Source organism: Colletotrichum paranaense (assembly GCF_030867605.1).
Source record: "Colletotrichum paranaense strain IMI 384185 chromosome Unknown Scaffold_11.1, whole genome shotgun sequence".
In the NCBI taxonomy this organism is placed as follows: Eukaryota; Fungi; Ascomycota; class Sordariomycetes; order Glomerellales; family Glomerellaceae; genus Colletotrichum; species Colletotrichum paranaense.
This window is the reverse complement of record NW_026848969.1, coordinates 1,359,279-1,379,836: the sequence shown is the minus strand read 5'-3', so window position 1 is coordinate 1,379,836 and position 20,558 is coordinate 1,359,279. Positions and strand designations below refer to the sequence as shown.

The window sequence follows — 20,558 nt, the reverse complement described above, 5'->3', positions numbered from 1 at the left end:
GGCAATGCGCCAATCCTGTGGTGGCAGAAGTCATCTACTGAGTCTAATAATATTGCAAACATGAGAAGATGATGTAGCCACAATGGAGTCATTCCTCTGATGGCTCGAGCCGCGGACCGGATCTGATTTCCAAAGCCCCGCCGAATCAATCCGCATATTCCATTATCATGTGTAGTTAATTTCCTTTTCACATATGCCATCGCCCAAATCTGCTTGAGGTGCTCGCCATGCCTTTTGTGTTAAGGCTATTCTTCTTCTGTCTCTGGCTTTTGGCCGTACACAACATTGCTATACGAGAGTCAGTTCTTGCTCAACCTAATCTTGCGCTGGTTGGTAGAAAACCACTTACTAGTGCAGCCAAGCATGGGCTTTTCCAGTTCTCAGCTCGGTGCGCACTCCTGTGAGTAATACTAGAACCTCCTCCTTAGTCCAGCCGAGGACGCCACAGAGGAGTCTTAGGGTGAAGGCTTCCAAACCATCCAACATTTGAATGAGATTACACATCCCGATATCCTTCAGGTGAGGGTCCTTCGCCCAAGGTCCAACGGGAATTCTAAAAGGCTTATGGACGATGTTGATCAGGCCGGTGTTCTCCCTTACCAGCGTCTCCAACTTCGGCCCGACCTGTCCATCACGGCCCAGGACCTCGCAAGCCTCCATGAAATAGCCCATCCAGCGAAGCAGTTCGGTGCCTTCAGTTGTTCCATCATCCGAATAAAGCATATAATCCCAGTCCTGAAATTCGGCCCAGCCTCCAGGGTTCAAGTTCCTAAGAAAATGTCAGAATGGCAAGCAATGACAAAACTCATCGGGTCTTGGACGTACTCATGGACTCGCCTCACGTATGTTGGCCAATCTGCCAAGGCGCCAGCCATGTAACGACTAAAAATGAAATCGTACTTGTCCTCCCCGATCCATTCGCTTTCGACATCGTCGATCTCGAACTTGACGTTAGGTGGAACCCTGTGACATGAGTTCTTGGGCTTAGTTGATGGTCAAGAGCGAGCAAACTTGGCGAGTAAACGTACCACGCTGGCTGAATAGCGCTCAGGTCATTTCCAAGGATCTGCGTCTTTGTCAGAGATCAAAGCATCAAAAGGTACGCGCTTGGGGTTTTGTAATTGCCTCTGCATTTGGAAATAGATCACCCATTTCCATAGCCCCTACGACGCAAGAAAAATATGAGCCTGGCGTCACAACAGCAAGCACGGCTGCGCGATCGAGCGGATACTCACATATTCCAGTACCAGTGCCCACATCAAGGATCCGGTGAGTCTTGTGCTCATCAATCGGTGCAAGAAAGAGTCGATTTCCGATGGTCTTGACTAGCAATGTGTGCACCACATCAAGTCTGTCCATTTCAGTCTACGAGCAATATTTTTGTTAGTGTTTTTGTGACCATGAACTGATTGCTACAAGGGAAAGGGTGTACCTCATCATTCGGGAATACGTAGGCTGTTCCACTAATTAGCATAGATTGAAGCATATGGAGGTAGCTCATGTGTGCCCATGACTTTGATGTGATCTATTATAAGACCAACACGTGTGACACAGATTCGCATATGGAATTTTAACTCACCGCCAGATCGGAAGGCATGATAACGTCGGCCGTACTCGGTAGGATAATCAAGAACAGAAGATGACAGTGAGGCAGTGTACGAGGAACTACGGAGTCAGCATTAGTACATGTTGCAACTAGAAGCATTCTTCCCATGTGACAGGAAATTGCGATGTTGAAGGAGTCAAGGTTTGTGGGCTTCAGTACATTCTGTCATCAATGGTTGACGCATCGTCCTAAGAGATGAATTAGACTCTGACTTCGTGCGGCGGAAAGCGGATTCTATCAAATCTGATGAACGTACAGTTGTTCCATCGTCAATCTCAATTGTGGCCGGGGTCTCGGCATCTTCGGGAGGAGACTGGGGGGCTGGCGTCGCTCCCGTGCCCGTGACCGATGCTGGAGTGGCTGCTGAAGTGGCTGCTGATATTGCTGCTGCTGCTGGGCTAGTCGCGGACGCTGGCCCGGCGGGAGTAGCAGCCGACTTTGGCGGTGTTTTTGGCGACTTCGGGGACTTTGCTGACTTGGGAGAGCCTGTTGGCGGGCTTGCCGTTGCTTTGGGAGTTGAGTCTGCCATGATTATTGGCGACTGAGATCAATGAGTTGGTGTGGACTTGGATATGGAGTTGAAGAACAAATATAGTCGCAAGATGATCGCGAGAGCGGCTGGAAATGTCGCGGGGTTTTGTAAAGTCACGGATAACAGGTAAACCCCCGCAGCTTGGCAGACATCGATGTTGTTGGTCCTGTTGGAACCAACTGCATTGTTCGATATCGTTATGCGAGCCGCATGCGGACTAGAGCGTGCAGAAGACCGAACTCCTTCCACCGTTGTTTGTTTCCTCGTAGGTGGGCTGTTCCTCCGCCCACAACACGAAGAGACACCCGCCGTCCGACAGCCTCGAAAGCCATCGCTGCTCGTCTGTACACTGCTAGTCGGTAAATCCAATCATCACCAAGACTGAAAATAGCTTGGATGATCTATCATCCATATCTTTCGGGATATTCAGTTGGAATCTTCAAAAGCTTCAAGTGTTTGAGCCATTTGTGCACGTCGTTGGACTGGAGCAGAGTTTCAAGAGCAAGGATTGCTACCAGCTGGTACTTGAAAGCCAGCCACATTTTGACCCCATTCGGACAGCTGCAGCTCCATGGACCTGGTCCGCAGTATTTCATGGGCCAGGAACAGTTCCGGTAGCCCACGCTGTTGGACGGGATACGCGATCCGTCCACAAGAATCCTAGCATTATCACCTCTGCCCCGCTCTGACTCCATTTGTGACAGACCGCGCCAAGTGGAGGAAGGGAATCAATGGCCGTTTACCCATCCACCCTCTTGGGCTCTTGGCTTCGTGTAATAGAGCTAGAAATTTTGCACAGGTTGCTAGAGACAGGCCATCTACTCAGAGTTAGCGACGTTCAAGTACTCTTGATACGTGGCGTATAGGTCGTCTCACTTGCCCCAGTGGGGATCTCGTCAACAGCATCGTGTCCATGGCTACAGACATGGAACCATCATAGAGTTACCCGTTCCGGGCAGTGTAACGCGATTGAAATTACGGCAAGCTTCAAGATCCAATGCACGATCTACGTGTAATGTCCAATCGCCGAGAGTAATATTTCATACTTCTATCAATAATGCTCGCTAAGGCCGTAACCAGTCTCATACGAATGGTAAAGTAACGGAGGCTCAACAGCTTATTTCGCAGGCAGAGGTTGGACTGGTTCCTCGGCTTGCTGAGAGTGCTCTTACTACGCCGTAAGAAATCGCTATATCCTACATTGCTGATAATACCGCTGCTTACGGCCGAGCTTGAGCTTTCTCGAGAAAAGTCTATCCACCACCAAGGTTTCTTTGAAGGAAACGATAGCCTCGGAAAATTCAAGAGAGCTTTGAAGAAAAGAATCATCGACTCAACCCGTAGTACCAATGCCACAGGACTACAAGTGCCCTACAATAGGCTCCCTGCTCTCTTGCGAAAAGGCATTGTATGCATTTCCCGATCATTTTCGAAGAAGCAGCTATTAGTCTCCGCGGGAGAGCAGATCGAGTGGCTCTGTGTGAGTTGAGCTACCTGTGAATGAACTGAACGACTGCATGACATGTTAAAAATTTTCTCCTATCACATCAATATGCTGACTGTCCCGTTTACTATCGTAGCCTCATTGCGGAAAAGTTGTGGTGGACAACTACATAGAGAAGAAGCCTGGCGGCTTTTAGCGTCTCAAAAGTCTTCTTATTCACGAAGGTACTCCGGAGTGTCTTTAAGACAATCTGAGCCAATTTCTGTTACTCCAGAACAGAACCCTAAAGCTCAAGATGCTTCCGGGAATCTGATCTTCATTAGCATAGGCGACTGGTTTGAAAACGGGGCGAATGTCAATCCCCGACAGAATCTTCCTCAGCATCATGAAGTCCTTAGCTCGAATGGGAAGGACCCTGATCTCTGCAAGGCGTCTGGGAAGCAACTGGGAAGGCCATCGGTATTGCGTCATAGCTTCGTGCTTTTATGTATTCCCTTCATGCGATGGGGTACAAAGGCTTATCAGCCTGATGTGTGCGGTGTTCGATCTGACCAAAACTTCTTTCACTTGCTGCGCGCGTCTTACGAGACATATCGGGCTCAAAGTCGCTGGAGCTGGCTTATGAGAGTCAAAGTCATTGATTTTGTCAAGGTATGATACTTTAAACCCTTCCCAACCCATATAGCCTCTGCGTATTCAACTCAAGATGCGCTTTCCAATAATACCTGACACTGATACGACCCTTGACTGAACTCAGTTTGAACTCTTCCGCACCCAACTGGTCAATATTTCTCGGTCTTCCTTTCTGCCCATCGGCCCAGATTTCGATTATGAAACAGCAGATACCGAGCCGCCAATCGGAGTCAATCTTATGATGCATTTGTTTGAAAATCCTGATCATGCTGATATTTTCCCGGTACTTTTCAAGAGGATACCCCGGAAGATGAGAGAAAGATTACAACCGTGTCCAATCAAAGGGAGTTCCGATGGATGGGGTATGCAGTTCGTGGAGACGCCCAACGAGCTCTATGTATTCATCTTCGGCTGTACTGGATTCCTTCTTTGTCTCGCGATATCGGTTACATGGACGTTAGTCAAGAGTGATGTTCAAGGAGGGTTTGCGATTGGCGGATTTGCTCTCGCATTCACACTATTTTGCGGCGGATTACTTCACTCTTACGGTACCTGACCTTGAGCTATATGTTTGGTGGCTTGAAAGAAGAGATGAGTGGGTGATACGTATTGAATACCTTCTGCGTCTTATAAATAAGGTCTTATGATCATTCCTAGGCCCAAATCAGACAATCTGCCAGCTTAGTTCTGAACCTTGTGTACGGGAAGTATTGCGAAGTCGTGATTTTAATCCAGGTTACTTCTCAGCTGGCAATCATCTCATAGCCGTGCATCTTAGATTCAGGGGCTATATTATACCGACGGCATCCTTGGGATCTGCCCATGACTCCAACAAAGACATACATACAGGATTAATAGATATACACAGATAATGACTAAGACACATGTATCTGCCTCATGGGTGCTTAGTGCAGTATCAGGTAATAAGGCATTGATTGTAAGCTGAAGTATCCCATAACAGCCCCAAAATCGGGCTAGCAACTCATGAATTTGACTTCATAGTAGAGCCCTGTCGTCAGATCGTATCAAATGTGGCTGGTGACAGAAGTGGCTTAGGGAGACCATAAGAATGTAGAAGATGTTCAAGCGAGGCAACACATTTGATGTTGGGTCTTGCTGCATACTTGCAATTTGCCTTGTCGTTCAAGGCCTCCGGGACGGGAGATGATAGACATGAAAGACTTCTACCTCTATCCGCTAAGCTCTCGAGTACTATGCCTAAGCTTGAGATCGAGAATGTATAGGCTAAGGAGTATGCCATAAGCGAAAATCCACCATATCACGAGCAAGAGTCCGCTGATCTCCAGACCGATGTAGTACTTATTTGAGTACCTCGTCACGTACCCAGTCCCCCACACCCAGGCAGCAATCAGCATCGCAAGTTCAGGTCTGCTCTTGCTCGGATCAAACCTGAGCGTAGAGCGAATGGCGAGTCTGATGAGCGGATAGAGGCCCCAGGCGATGAAACATACCAGCTCGAGATGAAAGCCCACGATGTTCAGAGTCTCCCAAATACTATCGATGAGCGAAGAAGGTTTCGGTGACGTGAAGGGAAGCACAACTTCACATAGAGCCTGTTTATGTAGCAGTCCGCCCCGCAAGAGCTTGAAGTACGCGATGCCGACGGCCACAATATGTGCCACTCTCGCGTGGAGATACTCGGCACATCCCAAAATCCAGACCAGATAGACGACTAGCGCGGCTGTTTTCCGCTTTTCGATCGCCCTAGTTCGAACACCATCTAAACCGATCCCGCTCCAGCTTCTTCTTTGATCATCTGGCTTGACCAGGCTGTATCTCTTCAAGACACGCACAAAGACGACGGTCCCAATGATATCGCCAAGAAGCTTCCACGTCCCTTCCGACGTAAATACCCTCCCGAAGAAGCCAACCTCAATCTCCTCCTTGAGGAAAAGCGCTGGACTACCCACAGCGAGTTTCAGAGTCGCGATTGGGCCCCCGAACGCGCCCACACCCAGCGCGGGCGCGAGCATCCTCCTAACGTGGTTCGCCAGCACAGCAAACCCCACGACAGCGAAGCTACGCGCGTATCCACCGCCAACTAGTGCCGCAGCTCCTGGTGCAAGGCCCGATTGTCGCGAGTGTGAAAGGAGACGCGCGATCTGAGATTGATCGCCTATACAAAGACGTACAAGTTGGTAGAGCTGTGCCAGCGCGCTGTAGGATGCGGCTGGGATCAGAGCGAATGGGTCATCGGAGAGAGGCCTGTCTGTAGCTCTTAGACTTCCGTGCTGGGCGGTTATTGTAGAAAGCTGTTTCTGCGGTGGTCTTGTATGCTCAGATACTGTTTGCGAAGGGTTGAAGAAAAGCGCGTCTGACCTCTCCGGCGGTCGCTGGCGAGGAAGTGAGGGATCGGACATCGTGACCTGCACAGGGTTTTCTGCGCTGGCAGCGTCGTCAATGAGCAAAAATATTCCTCCTTTGATCTTTGGTACAAGATCAAGGACTGAGGTGGCTCAATCGGAGTGGTCGAAGTAGATGCCCGATGCTGTGGTTGGGCGATCTGAGGCTGAATGTGTGAAAAAGCCACGACACAGAGGAGTTTTCCTTTTTCCTGCTTACTCAACGCCAAAGAAGACTAGCTCACTGAGCCGTGAGCCGACCAGCCACGTCAACAGCCGGAAGTAAACAGAATGAGGGCGATCGATCTCGCGACTTTGCCCTTGTTGTACTTCATCACTCCAAGATGAAATCGAATGCTTTCTCAGGCCAACGGGCCTGCGCTGTTCCGCACGGCGTCAATCCCCCGTCACGCCCCATAAATCCCGCGCCGGAGTGGGGTGAGTCGGGGCAATTTGCGTTCACCGCGCCGATGGTTAGAGGCGAATCCGAACCCGGTACCGATCGGCCCAAGTTGAACGGGTTTAAGATGAATCGTTCATATCAACCTTAGGACGAAGCATCGGTGCTTGAGTGTTTTGACTAGTTCGAGCCCCCCAGAGTCATTCACTTGAGCATTGTCTGTTTTCAATTATCGCTTCGAAACTTCCACCTCACTCAAGATGGCCTCGAAACTTCAGCAGCCCAACGATTCACCGTCGCTTTTTGTCTCCCATTCCCTTGAAACTCAGTAACATTTATGTTTACCAAAGCCTTTCCATTGGAATTTGGTCCGTCTTGTAACGCAGAAGCTGCCGCCGAGCTAAACCATGTCAAATCCAGCTTACGTTGTGTCACCATTTCCCGGTTATCGTCTAATCTCCCTTTTGCCTGAAGGATTGCGTCTGAAGGATCGTGCATGTCGTAGCGTACCTTACACGTGATGGGACTAGCCCCTTGCCCCTCATCCATTCAAACTCATTCCATTGTCAGCACCACGGCTAGACTTCATTCTCACTCACAATCTTGATTCAAAATTCACAAAAACATCGTCAAGTCCGTCTCACGACACCGCCGCGATGGGGCCAATCCTCACCGGGCTCATCGCCCTCCCAGTCCTCTGGATCGCTTCTCAAATTTGGGCTCTATACACAAACTACAGATCGGCTCTCACCGTAGGCTTGCCAATCATAATATGCCCATATGACCCAGAAAACGTAAGCTTCCATGACATCTCAACCGACAAGTTCTCATCTGACACACCTCAAGCTTATCCACGTGGTGCTCTCCGTCCCCTTCCGCCCTCTTCTCAAACGCTTCCTCCCGCCAACCTTCTTCGCCACCGTAGAACTCACCGTCGTAGGCTGGGAGTTTCGCGACAAGTCCTCCGTTCACGACCGCGTCGGTCCGGCCTTCATGCTCGTCACCACGGGTCTCAACCAGCTCATATGCGCCGACCCGACCATGGCGCACGCCATCTTGAACGGGCGGCGGGAGTTTGTTCAGCCGGATATCGTGTGCAAGGCCATGGGCTTCTTGGGTTCTAATATCCTGACTGTACGTTGAGTGCCTTCCACAAACCGACTCGCAGTCTCAAGCCCCTATGTTATGATCTCAACAGATTGGGATGCAGTTATGCCGAGTTTATCGCTTCATTCACAGTGCAAAGAATCTCAAGCTGACAACATTCTCTAAACTTTCAGTCCAACGGCGAGTCCTGGTCCCGCCAAAGACGCGTCGTAGCCCCCGTCTTGAACGAACGCATCAGCCCAGAAGTCTACAAAGCCACAGCAAAACAAGCAGAGTCCTTCGTCAACAACATTCTCTCATCCCCTTCCACCAGCACTCCTAGTATGACCACAGCAACAGCAACAACATCAACCACAATCCAAGGCCTCCGCACAATCGCAATCAACGTCCTCACCAAAATAGCCTACGGCGACAACAAACCCTTCGCTATCACCCCTCTCCCCGGCGACCCCTCGGCACCAATGTCCTACGTCGACGCAATCTCTCTCTGCACGGAACTCCTCGACCTCGCTGCCTTCATCCCCATCCGCATCCTGCGGCTGCCTTTCATGTCCAACGTGGTTCAGACGTTGGGCGCGGCGTTACATAGATTACCTGGGTTGACGGTGGACATGCTTGATCGGGAGAGGCGGCGGTTGGCTGAGGTATCATCTCTGCATGGTCCTTCTGACGAGTTATTGACCACGGCGACGGTGGGAAAGACGGATACGATCATGAGCATGCTCGTCCGCCTTTCAGACCAAGAAAAGAGCCGTGCCGTTCCCGCCGAAAAGAGCGCTACCGCCACCACTGGCAACAGCAACCCCAAATCATACCTCACAGAAGAAGAAATCGCAGGCAACCTCTTCATCTTCACCGCCGCAGGCTTCGACACGACGGCAAATACCCTAGCATACGCCGTCACCCTCCTCGCAGCGTATCCAGAGTGGCAAGCCTGGATCCAAGCCGAACTCGATGCCGTTCTCGGGCCTCCGAGAGCATTTCAATCATCGTCTTCAGCAGAAGAAGAGCGAGGATTACCGGACTACAGTGTCGTCTTTCCCAAACTGACGCGATGTCTCGCTGTCATGGTGAGTCTTCCAACTTCCCTTCCTGCTCGTCGATCGCCATGTCTGTCTCTCTTCCCACGCATGTTTGAGTGAAGGCGGCCCCATCCTATCCCATCTCCCCTTGCTAGATAACTAGATCTTCCTCTCCGCGGGAAGACATACACGTATGATACGACAAGATCCAGACTGACAGAATCCCAAGTTCGAAACCCTCCGCCTCTTTCCGCCTCTAACCCATCTAATGCGCTCAAACATAACAACCCAAACTCTCCCAAGCCAAATCCCAACGTCAACAACCCTCCAATCCTCCTCAACCTCAACATCAACCTTACCATCATCCACAACTACCTCCTCATACACATTCCCTCCTTGCACAGTCTACATAAACACAGTAGCCCTCCACACCTCCCCCAAAACCTGGGGCCCCGACGCCCTATCCTTCACCCCAACCCGATGGCTCACCTCACCCCAGCCATCACCATCATCATCCTCACCACAACCTCCTCACATCCAACCCCCCCGTGGCACATTCCTCCCCTGGTCCTCAGGCCCCCGCACCTGCCCGGGCCAAAAAATGGCCCAAGTCGAATTCGTCACCGTCCTCGCGACGCTCTTTCATAAATGCACCGTCGAGCCAGTCCCTGAAGTCGATGAAAGCGGCAATACTCAAGCAAAATCAACACCCGAGGCAGCAGCAGCACAGGCTAGACAGAGACTATTGGACTTGACGCAGGACAGCCAGCCCAGGCTGACACTGCAGATGAATCGTCCCAAGGATGTACGGCTGCGGTGGACGCGGCGGTGAAAGTAACTAGGAGATAGGGTGATATCATTCAGAGTCACAAGAGAGGCGCAGACATACGATTTCAGGAAAATGATAATTCAAGTTCTATTTTTGATGAATCGATACCCTCAAAGCACTGTCTTCCATAGACTGAAGTACTGCGCCGTGCTTTTCCGCTTGTAGCTATTCAACGCCATCCCACCCGTTCCCGCCAGATTTCAAAAACTCTCGGCGGGTTTCAACTGAAATTCCAGATCATGGCCTGCTTGGTTCGTCCTCATCGTACAACACGTCATCCACTTGCCACACTTTAGGGACGTATGAAGCAAAGGTATTACAACAAGCCCATTGAAGGGGCCAAATATACTACATTGGGCCAGATTCCCCTTATTGGCAGATCTCCTGGACCGCCGGCTCCGCTCTTGCCCTCACCAGTTCCTGGCAGCGATTGGCTTGATGACTGCCAGATTCCTCAGCCAGCACGATTCCGCAGACTGCTCGCCCGACCAAAGCCAGGTAACCACTTCCGCTTGTGCAAGGGTGCGCCACCACTCGCAGAGTTGCTCGTGGGTGTGGTCTCTGTGGAGCCAGGCGTTCCATTTGCGTTCGGCGTGTTCGGGGCATGGTTTGCCATAGGTGTAGTCGGGGCTGTAGGGCCGTGATCATACACAGGCGCACCCTCGTCAAAGCTGCCAGAACGAGCCGGACGAGGGTTTCGCAAAATGGGAGGCGGTGTCGCGCTGGCCCTGTCCTCCTCGCCCGGGTGATTTCGCTGCACCCATGATGGGACACCCATCGGGGCTTGGGGCGCAGTTGGTGCGGGTGGCTCGGCTACTGGTGACGCATGTTGGACAGGACTCGGAGCGGTGCTACCTCCGATGGACCGTCTGAAGAAGTTCAACCGATGCCCACGGGGCGCGGCAGTCGAGGAAGGGGGATAGTGGCTACTGTCCTTGGAACGAGCACCAGTCTTTGAATCATGCTGCGGGCTGTTGGCCACTGCCTCTGCCAGCTGGACCATTTGCGTATCAACACTGTTGCGCCTAGATCCGCTTCGAGATGGTGACTTGCGAAGTTTGCCGTTAATGGGCATGTTCTTTGACGAGGTCTGGCCTGTTTTAGCACCCAAACTCGACCTCCTATTCGGCGGAGGCAGGGGCTGAACCCCGTCTTGGAAGAGGGCATCCTCGGCCGTATCACGTTGCGGCGGAGGGAGACCTGGGACCTCAAATGCACCATCAGAAGAACCGAACATGCCAGCTGTGTTCCATCCGCCGGACGGAGGAAAGCTGAATAGGTCCGGAGACTCACTCCGCTGCTGTGCAATGTACTTTGGGTCCTTGCCTTGCTGTAGCCAAATGTCGAGGCTAGAGTCGAGGGAGTGCATCGAATCTCCATCAGAGTCCCAGTCGAGTTCTCTGTGATTCGATATCGTAGTTTCATCTGCCGACCTGGGGCGAGGGATCAAAGGCGGCCGGGAGTCGAAGTAATGGGCACTGGCTGGCTCTTCGGGTCCAGTGAATGCAGAGGATGGGGGATGTTGGAATACCCGTGCACCTCCGCCGTGATCCCCCTCATCATCCTTGGACGTTCCCCTTGACACTGAGCGATAGCTATGTTGATCCGACACGGCTCGCTGCTTCGAGAGCGTGTCATTCGACGTCTTGAATCTTCGAAGCGTTGATGTGGAAATGGTGTCTGGTGTCGGAGGAAGGCCTTCGCCGGGGTGTGAAGCTGGTGAATCTGTTGTCACTCTCCGCAATGCTTCGCGCTTCGCGTCCTTAGTCTGCTTCTGCGACTGCCCTCTTCCTGCCATCGGGGAAGAGTCTTGAACGGGCAGATTGTCCAGATAGGTATGATCGAGCCTCGCTAGCTTTTGGAGGGGCGAGGTGTGGTCGATGATGTCGTGGAGCGACTGGAACTGGCCTGGACCAGGAGCCCGACTAGTTGAACTGGACCTACTTGGGCGACTGGATCGTGTCGACATGGTGGTCGGTGGTCTTTGTATCCTAGACTGGTCGCTGCCGTACGAAGCCTTTCGAGGTGGCGCGGAGTGTAGTAAAGCACCATCCATAGAGTGTGGCTCGTCTGCATTGGCCACAATTGTTTGATCCTGGTCCTCTTTCTCGCCATACACACTTACAAAGGAACTTTCACTGAGGACGCTGAGGCTCGGGCTCGTCATGCCATTACCACGACGTGGATCCGTCTCATCCACCGCCTCCGTGTTGAGCCTCGGTAAGCTGAGTACGCTACCGCGCGAGCTGAGGTAGACTTTTCGTAGGTTCTCGGTATTTTCGGTATAGTCCGATAGGAAACTCGGCATGCGGTTGAGCGTCTTAGCATCATCTTCAAGTCGTGCCAGGTCCGCTATTCTAGGCTTGGGCGTGGGGCTTCTGAGGCGAGATTCGAGGTCGTCGGGAGGTAGGAAACCGGCTGCGTCGACCATTCGAACCATTTCCCGCTCCTTTAATAGCGTCTCGACCTGGGCCTCAAGAGTCACTATCATCTGGACCGCCTCCTGCACAGCCTTGTCTCGCTTCTCCAACTCGTCGAGTAGCTTGTCGTTCACATCGTCTATTTGTGCTTTCTCGGACTCGAGGGCGTCGACACGCTCTTCGAGCGCATTTTGTCGTTCGCGGCGGTGGAAGAGCTCAAGCTTCAGGTCAAAGTTTTGCTTGTGCAAGGTGGAAACAGTCTGTCGAGGCAGCTATCAGTAAGGGTAGTGTACAAAGATGTGATCCAAGGCTACTCACTGCCTCCATCTCCTTGGCGCCCATGCCTTTATTCTTTGTAGATTCTCCATTGCCTCCACTTGATCTTGGCCGACGTCCATCAACGGACTCGCCTTTCACGGGTGAACTTTGCGCATGTCGTGGTGGTAATTCTACGGAGGTGGCCATGTCCTGCGTTGACCGTACCGCGGCCAACCTGTCGGCCTCCTCTCTTCTCCTCTGAAGTTTGTCCTGGAGATAGGTGGATGCGGCGCTCTGCCTTCCAGAATCAGAGACCCGGTCTCTTGACACAGCAGATCCAGGCCGAGAGGTTACCATCGACGGAGTGCAAGAGCTGTGATGGAACTTGTGGGCAGGGTGAGCACTGGATGGTCTCGGCGAGGTAACGAACTGTGAAGTCGAACTATTTGCGCTTCGAGGGGTCCGTCGGGTTGCACTGGTACTTGTACTTGATCTCGAAGTTGGACGTGGGTAGACCGGAGAGGGTAGTGACCTCTCGCGGTCGCGCGATTGAGTCCGCGCAAGACTATCCATCGTATCTGAGGGAAAAGAAACTACGGCGTCCTGTGCTTGATCCGATTGCACGAGAACAATCGCCCGCATGCAAGTCGACCTAGAAATTCGTATTATCAGACGGCTCTTTGGCCCAGAGGATCACGCCGGCAGTCGGATTGGAGTGCTGAGTGACCGAATTGGGCGACAGCAAGGCGTCGAGGATCAGGATGATGCCTGTTCGAGGTGCAGAAGCGCGAATGGCAGTTGCGTCGAGCTAACGCAGCTGAAGGGGGGACGAGTACGGGAAGGGCAATCGACGTTCTTGGTAACTGAATAATAAGGAGAGGAATCCCTGGGCACGGCGCGGCAGCGAAAGGAAAATTGCAGTGGTAGCAAAGCCGTCGAGTCGTGGCTGTGGATGCGCTTTGAAGGTATAAGAGAGCTGCTATTGTGAGAGAACAGGCCGAGACCTGGTTTCCGCAGCTTTGGGCCTACGCGACTGCTGATGGCGGCATGTGGTGGAAGTGCCGTGCAATACTCTTTTCCCTGGGCGATACGGAGTAGGTACTGAGGGGTGAACCGACAGGCCGTCTAGACAGGAGCTTTGCGTTACGTCGGATGGCTCGCCATGGACCGATGCAAACGTGGAAAGGCAGGGCAAGCGGGCGAACTCTCGAGTCGGGTCTTTTGTCTCCCACAACGTCGGATCGGCAGTTGGGTCCAGCGTTGGAGGCTGGGCCGTGTCGCAGACGTTGTATCGCCGCAGCGCAAATATCTAGGTATCGCGATGCCGCAGGAATGTCTCAATTGACGAGGGGCGGCGATACTGGAATGTCTCGATTGCGTGGTGCTTGGTGGGACAAACGGAGGGTCCTAGGCGCAGGAACCCAGGCAAGCTGACGACAGAGGCTGGGAACGCAGGGCAAGGAAAGAAATACTTGGTATCTGGAGCTGAGCTGAAGTAGTGAATGTCGATGGTGGTTAAGATGATGTCGATGATTGTTTGCAGCTAGATGGAATGGTCTTTAGTGAATTGCCACCGTCAATGTCGTGTTCGCGAGCAATGCTGGTGTTGCGATGGACAACGATGTTGGTGTCGTCTAAGAAACGATAGGCGACCTGGTCGATAATGGTGGAAAAGCAGCTAGACACCTGAGGACCAGGCTCCGAAAAGAGACCCTTGGGAGGTCCAGGGAGCAGATAGCGACCGATCGACAGGGCTATCTCGGGGTTGTTCTGTTGGCCAATTGAAGTTTAGCGATGCGAAGATGACGACGGGGTGCGTTTCTTGGTCAAGATGACTGATGATAGTGGTGGCAGTTGTTGTGGTGACCCTCGCACATAGAATCTGGCGCTGACAGTTCGTGGGAGAGGAAATGTAGAATGGCGAGGATGACGGAGCAGGTAGCACATTTCTTTCTGTGCCCTCTCTCTACTGCAACTGATCGGCCGCGAGTCGGAAGAAGAAAGAGACACACACGGCTGGCGGCGCAAAGGGAACCTTGGGTGACAGGAATACGCACACACAGGAGAAGGAAGGGGAAGGGCGTCTGATGCAACGGAACAAAAGTGACGAGGGTAGCTGCAGGGGGCTTAAGGGTGTGGAACTGTGTGGATGTGACGGGACCAACTGCAGGCACGCGGGGAGTCAAAAGGCAGCAATTCCAAGGTTGAATTATTCGCCAATGGGCAGCAAAGCGAGTGACAAGATGTGGGAGACCGCAGACCCTTGCAGGAGAAGAGTGGGATGAGGTGGGATGTGATGGGCCAGACGCGATGGTTGGACACAGGGAGGAGATGCGCAGCCGAGCAAAAGACCAATAGGTGCAAGGATCGCGGTGGGGGAAAGGTCGAGCGAATGCCGTTGGAGGACGAGGTGATGCGCGTTGATTATTTGGTGATGTATTCGTTGGTGTTGGTGATGAAGTTGGTTGGATCTTGCAGGCAACGAGAAAGAAATGGGGAATATCAGGCGAAGTGGCTGGATTGGTAGGGCCGTATGAGAGTGAGAGTGAGAGTGAGTCTCAGGATGAAGGTGAGATGTGAGTGAGTTACAATGGTGTGAGAACCTCGACTGAACAAGCGCAAGCACAGGCAAGAGAAGATGCGCCTCCTCCACGATCCAATGCTTCAAAAGAAAGACATCAGACCATGAATTCAGACCAGTCGAGTAGAGAAAAGACGAGCGAAAATTAGTGAAATGGGCACAGATGCCCGCTGCAGGCAAACAAATATTCTTGCTTTTTCCCATCCGTCAGCGTGTCTCTACCAAGCATGCGAGCCAACCCAATTCTCAGTGTCGGAGAACATTCAATCGACTCGGCCAGCTAAGCTGTTGCGCGTCGCGCCTCACTCTGATCGCTTGGTGCCTGATTGTCCCTCGCTCTCTTCTTCGGTCCTAGTCGGATCTTCACCAAACCTTCAGAATTGGCGCGCCGCCCGCGCAAGCTTCCAGGCCAGCAAGGACAGGAACAGGAATAGCATCGGACAAGGGAGATTGCCTGGCGCAGAGGTCGCCGCTGTTAGTGCCGACGACCGGCACCCGTCAGTCGCTAGTCTCTGCTCTAGCGGCACGTTGCGTGAGGAACTACTTACAAAGTGTGTTAGCTAAGAAAGTGAAAAGCACCACCACGCAGTACTGTGCTCCGTACAGAGTTTGCCATTGATCGACATCTCCAGCAGACTCAGTGGCATGAGTGAGTTTGACTTCCAGGTTCTGGGAAGCTGTTTGGGCAGCAATGAAGTCACGAGACGAATGTGTCGTGTTGGTGATGATATTGGCGCTGCTATCATCTCATTCTCATCTAATGTTTATCTGACCACCCAAGTCTCGCTCAGCTCGCGCAGCTGTCAAATCCTTCTGTCTCTCAGGTCGGTAATCGCTATGACCTCTGCTCATACGTTGTCAATCTTGCATTCCTTTGCGGTGAAGAAGCGTATGCGCAATGTGGAAATGCCGACTAACATGAAAAAGCCTATAGCTCGGGCATTTTTCTCATCGATTAATCCTTTTTTTCTTTCTCGTTTTTTTGCTTCACAATGGCGCCGGCGCTAACAGCCACTACAAATGATCCGAGCTCCCCTTGCATAAGTCAGCACTTGTGAGCTGTGTGTGTGATTATGTAAGAAGCCCTGTTCTCTTGTGTTTGTGCACGCGTTATGCAGGGGTACGTCTCTCTGGTGGGTCCCCTGCACGCCGTCCAATTACTCCGAGCTGCCATCCTTGTTACTTCTGCTCCCTCCTCTGCATCTTCCTCCTTCACGCCCAATAAGAGTCGATTCCAACGTGATGGAAGCAAGGTCCTCCCCAGTTCCCCGGCTGCAGGCTGACTCTGCCGTTCAAGAGCATCTTCAAGGGGCGCGCCATGATCCATTGCACCCGCTCGCAAAAGGGGGCAGCGAAAGAGGGGTTGATTTGAGAAAGCCGCAGGCAAAATGTCGTTGTGTCTCTCTCCACGAGCAAGCCTTGCTTGCAAGAAGGAGGCTGGTGTTTAAGACAACAGCTGACAGTCCCTGGCAGATACCGAGGCAATGTTGTACAAAATACGGATATCCGGCCGCCGACTGCTACGTCCGTACCGAGTCTCATCTCTCATCAAGAGGAAGAAAAGAACCGATGGAGGTTCAAGGGTCTTGGTCGCAGTCGCTTCTCTTACTATCACCGTCAAAGCGCAACAAGTCCTGCGGCTGTCCATCGATAGACACAACGGCAGGTCACATTGGTACCTGATATTGACAGCCCTCTCATCTCGTACAAGGCCGATTGGGTAGCGCCACGACGCCGAGCCGTGAACCACTCCACCTGCTCCCATTTCGATGCGACTGCTTCCTTCGTCCAGAGCCATCGGCTTTTGACTCTGCGCCGTCTGCTTCTGCCGCATCCAAGTTTGCAGTAGCTCCTCTAACTACCTCCTCGCAGACTATCGTACGGATACACATCGTGCCAGGTCCATCAAACGATCCCCGATCATTTTGACGAGCGTCACCCACCATGGCTCTTTTCAGTGTTTCTCCGTACCTGATGACAACCGTCCACAATGTATCCATGAATTGGGACTCCGTGTTATAAGTTTCTACCACTACGAGCCAAGCCAACTCCAACATCATCTCGCCACCAACGTAGCCCAATCTGCGACCTATACGGATACCCCCGCCAAACTGCGCATCCTACGGCCTGCCCCGGCTGGTTCCACGCATCTAACAAACGCCTCCGGCCACCGTCCCCGAAGCCCAAGGCCCACGCCCACACCAACGCACCCAAAACACCAAAATAGCGTTCCCGGAATCTGGTTAACGTTCCGCTGGCCCCACCGGCCTCGGCCCCAAGACTGTGCGCGCGCCTGGCCTGGTTGTCTTCTCTTGCCCTTGGTTTGTCGCCTTCGTTCGCCTCTATCGAGACCGTTCTGTCCAGTATCCACAGCATGCAAGCCCGATCGATGGGAGGGAACCAGCAGATTGAGTTCTCCCTTCCATGCCCCTCCATGACTCGAAGATCCTCATGTGATACGCAACTCAGGAAACGAACTGGTGCAGCCGTTGCTCGAACTCAAACTGCGAACCGGCGTCTGGAGTGCGGCCCGCGATGTGACAGAGGACAAGCCCGCCGCGCCCCGTTGCGCATGCCCGACGCTGAGCCGGCGTGTACGCTTGCGCAGCGGCCGATGAAACCTTAGGCGGTCAGCTCGGTGGTCTACAAGTCCGCATTTCAATCGCTTGGGAGTGCTGTCTTCCACTTCTCACGTTTCCCTACTACCGGTGTCACTTACTTAGATTAGCTGTGCCATCATGTTCTCAATCACAGTCACACCTCACAACGTCAAGTCTCCAAGAGGAGGTGGAAGTTTCCCTGAATCCGGGCAAAGAAGCACTCAACCTGAAGCACTGCAACCAACAGAGAATTTATCCCTGTTGCTACCGACCCCAGACAGCTCACTGATTGCAAGGGTACACGGCGAACACGAACGCGACGCCAAATGCCCCTCCAATCTTGCAGCTTAATGTGTGTGCTCCAGAGGTGCTACTGTCGACTCAGACATCCGACATCAACGTTGCAGAAAGAAGATATCTTGCTACCTGTGGTATTGGCCATGTGACCATCTAGACAGAGGCCGAGTCTGATCTCCTGCGCAGTCCGATGTGACCCACTCGTTCACACCTTCTGCCTGCGAGCAATTAATCACCTGCCCAGGATACCGTCATTTTCAGCGGAAAGATGACCCGAATGCGTCGAATCGGCTTTGCAAGCTGCTTGGGCTGTGACCCCTGTGGACGCCAGATTTGACTCTTCTGTGCATGTAGGAAGAATCATGACCTGCAAGGTCTGATTTCTCTTGAGAGCCTGGTCACGAAGGCGACTTACTATGCAGGGCGCATAGTGTTCGGGCGGGTACCAGATACTGGAGATGAAGGCCAATTGAGGTGTACATCTCAGCGGACCGTTGTGATATTATCTATAGAAAAGGAAGAACAATATGGCTTGCTTGGTCTCCTCCTAAGTGTAGGCTATGCCGACCCTTATTCAGAGTATGGTTCTTCCCGAAATTACTCACGGCAAAGCTCTGTCCGCTAACGACAACCCGCAGACTCTCGCCGGCCTCGTATTCAACCCCAAGCGCCCAAATTCCAATGTCCAGCCTGACTACCTCGCCAGGCGTAATCTTCTCCTCCTTTTCGTGCGGGTGGAACGGCCAGTGTGGGTGCATGCTCCTGGTCTCATCGATGGCTCGATGAGAAGCCCGGAGGATGCCCACAGGGCCCTTGTACAGCACGACTTCCGTCTCTTGCTCCGGCTTGAATTCCTGGAACGAGTTCACGGGTATGCCCTTCCATGGAATGTTAAGGTTCTTCATCTGCTTCCCATCTTTGTCGAGCTTCTGAATCATAACGTACACATCCATGTCGTCGTGATCTGGGCAAGACATGTACAGCACGGCTTTGGGTAGGCCCATGATGTTGGTAGTTTCGGGAAAGGTATGAGTAAAGCTGACGTTTCCGCCAGACTCGGAGTCGTAGCTGACCGTCGTCTTCGTCTCTGGCGCAGTAGTGGAGATGAGCGTCTCCTCCGTGCCAAGAAAAAACTCCTTGTACTGCGTTCGCGCCGGCGGGAAATCCTCCTCAACAATATTCTCAATCGCCTGGGGAGTTTTCTCGCCAAACCGCAGCAGAGACATCCTCACCTTGGACGTCTTTTCCCATCCGTTATCGACGCCCTTGAGGTACCGGTCAAAGAACGCAAACAACTCATCTTTGGCCTCAGGGTTACCCCAAAGGTCAAACCACTCCTGCCACGGATGCCATCTCAACCACTTCTCCTTCGACTGCACCTCCAACCAGGCCCGGATGGCACCCATACCGTGCATCGTGTTCGTCCACGTGCCCGTAATATACGTTGGCACATTGATCTGCTTCATATCTGGCCTCTTGTCGTTCCACCACGCGTTAGCAAGCGGATGCCTCGCGTACATCTCGCGAAAGCTCTCGATACCGCCGCGGCCTTTCAGCATGTGCTTGATAATCAACTCATCAAATAAGTCGCCAGCGTACACGCCTCCCCGCGCAAACTGCTCGCGGTACAAGTCTCCGCATCCTTCCCACGGCGCAATGGCCTTCAAGCTCGGCGGTCGCAGCGCCGCGATGAACCACTGCGCGATTGCGAGGTGCGAATTCCCTGCGAGTCCGACGCTGCCGCTACACCAGGACATCGCCGCCACGGCCTCGATGGCATCGTACCCGTCTTCGGCTTCTTGGCCGCCCATGATGACCATTGGTGTGTTCTCGTCGCCACTGTCAAAGGCACCGCGCGTGTCAATGTTGACGATGGCGTAGCCGCGGGGAACCCAGTCCGCCGGGTCAGGCGCCTCGAACTTTTCCAGGCCGGAGAGCGTGCCAGACGGGATGCCGAGGTTCCATGGCGTCATGTAGCCCAGCGACGTGAGACCGTTGAACTTCTTGCCAAAGGGGGACCAGCATATTAGCGCAGGCACTTTCTCTGTGGTGTTTGGCGGGCGCAGTACGTCTGCGTAGAGTGTCGTTCCGTCTCTGACTTTGATAGCGACGTCGTGCTCTAGTAGGATGGCGGAGGGCAATGGACGCGCGTCTGGATGGGGATGTTTCCAGCCAGCGGGTAGGGTCTCTATATGTGGATTGAGGCCGTCGTAGCCATCACGACCGGGTGTTGGTGCATTCAACGGCTCGATAGGCACTTCTAGACCGGAGAACCTTGAAGACGGCATTATGACAAGGGCCTTTTTCTCTCTTGCTAACTTGTTCTTAGGTCGGAAAGCGCTTTGCTATAGTGTACCCAGTGAGACCGTTAACCTGCAGTTGCAAGTCCCGGTCTACTTGTACAAAGGCCATCTTCAAAGACTTCATGACTTCGGCTTGTACAAATTCCAACTGAGTCTGACCCCT

General features: G+C 52.9%; 8 protein-coding genes across 8 annotated transcripts; 4 read left to right on the top strand and 4 right to left on the bottom strand.

Annotated features, from left to right (window-relative positions):
- Window positions 1-245: 245 nt before the first annotated feature.
- CPAR01_12783 (uncharacterized protein) lies at window positions 246-2,135 on the bottom strand (the record flags this gene model as incomplete). Its single annotated transcript, XM_060497038.1, has 8 exons — window positions 246-288; window positions 350-769; window positions 826-963; window positions 1,029-1,066; window positions 1,433-1,455; window positions 1,580-1,665; window positions 1,766-1,794; window positions 1,863-2,135. The coding sequence occupies 8 exons, from the start codon at window positions 2,133-2,135 to the stop codon at window positions 246-248; spliced, it is 1,050 nt and encodes a 349-aa protein (XP_060344571.1).
- A 1,945-nt stretch (window positions 2,136-4,080) lies between these two features.
- Window positions 4,081-4,771, top strand: CPAR01_12782 (uncharacterized protein; the record flags this gene model as incomplete). Its single annotated transcript, XM_060497037.1, has 2 exons — window positions 4,081-4,209; window positions 4,361-4,771. The coding sequence occupies 2 exons, from the start codon at window positions 4,081-4,083 to the stop codon at window positions 4,769-4,771; spliced, it is 540 nt and encodes a 179-aa protein (XP_060344570.1).
- Window positions 4,772-5,405: 634 nt separating this feature from the next.
- Window positions 5,406-6,596, bottom strand: CPAR01_12781 (uncharacterized protein; the record flags this gene model as incomplete). The annotated part of the gene is made up of 1 exon (XM_060497036.1): window positions 5,406-6,596. One exon carries the CDS (start codon window positions 6,594-6,596, stop codon window positions 5,406-5,408), a length of 1,191 nt encoding a protein of 396 aa, XP_060344569.1.
- A 1,038-nt stretch (window positions 6,597-7,634) lies between these two features.
- On the top strand, window positions 7,635-9,755 carry CPAR01_12780 (uncharacterized protein; the record flags this gene model as incomplete). The annotated part of the gene is made up of 4 exons (XM_060497035.1): window positions 7,635-7,772; window positions 7,825-8,112; window positions 8,259-9,217; window positions 9,320-9,755. 4 exons carry the CDS (start codon window positions 7,635-7,637, stop codon window positions 9,753-9,755), a joined length of 1,821 nt encoding a protein of 606 aa, XP_060344568.1.
- Window positions 9,756-10,390: 635 nt separating this feature from the next.
- On the bottom strand, window positions 10,391-13,256 carry CPAR01_12779 (uncharacterized protein; the record flags this gene model as incomplete). The annotated part of the gene is made up of 2 exons (XM_060497034.1): window positions 10,391-12,628; window positions 12,675-13,256. 2 exons carry the CDS (start codon window positions 13,254-13,256, stop codon window positions 10,391-10,393), a joined length of 2,820 nt encoding a protein of 939 aa, XP_060344567.1.
- A 2,092-nt stretch (window positions 13,257-15,348) lies between these two features.
- On the top strand, window positions 15,349-16,203 carry CPAR01_12778 (uncharacterized protein; the record flags this gene model as incomplete). The annotated part of the gene is made up of 2 exons (XM_060497033.1): window positions 15,349-15,750; window positions 15,802-16,203. The coding sequence occupies 2 exons, from the start codon at window positions 15,349-15,351 to the stop codon at window positions 16,201-16,203; spliced, it is 804 nt and encodes a 267-aa protein (XP_060344566.1).
- A 104-nt stretch (window positions 16,204-16,307) lies between these two features.
- CPAR01_12777 (uncharacterized protein) lies at window positions 16,308-16,478 on the top strand (the record flags this gene model as incomplete). The annotated part of the gene is made up of 1 exon (XM_060497032.1): window positions 16,308-16,478. One exon carries the CDS (start codon window positions 16,308-16,310, stop codon window positions 16,476-16,478), a length of 171 nt encoding a protein of 56 aa, XP_060344565.1.
- Window positions 16,479-18,598: 2,120 nt separating this feature from the next.
- CPAR01_12776 (X-Pro dipeptidyl-peptidase C-terminal non-catalytic domain-containing protein) lies at window positions 18,599-20,380 on the bottom strand (the record flags this gene model as incomplete). Its single annotated transcript, XM_060497031.1, has 1 exon — window positions 18,599-20,380. One exon carries the CDS (start codon window positions 20,378-20,380, stop codon window positions 18,599-18,601), a length of 1,782 nt encoding a protein of 593 aa, XP_060344564.1.
- Between the last annotated feature and the right edge of the window lie 178 nt (window positions 20,381-20,558).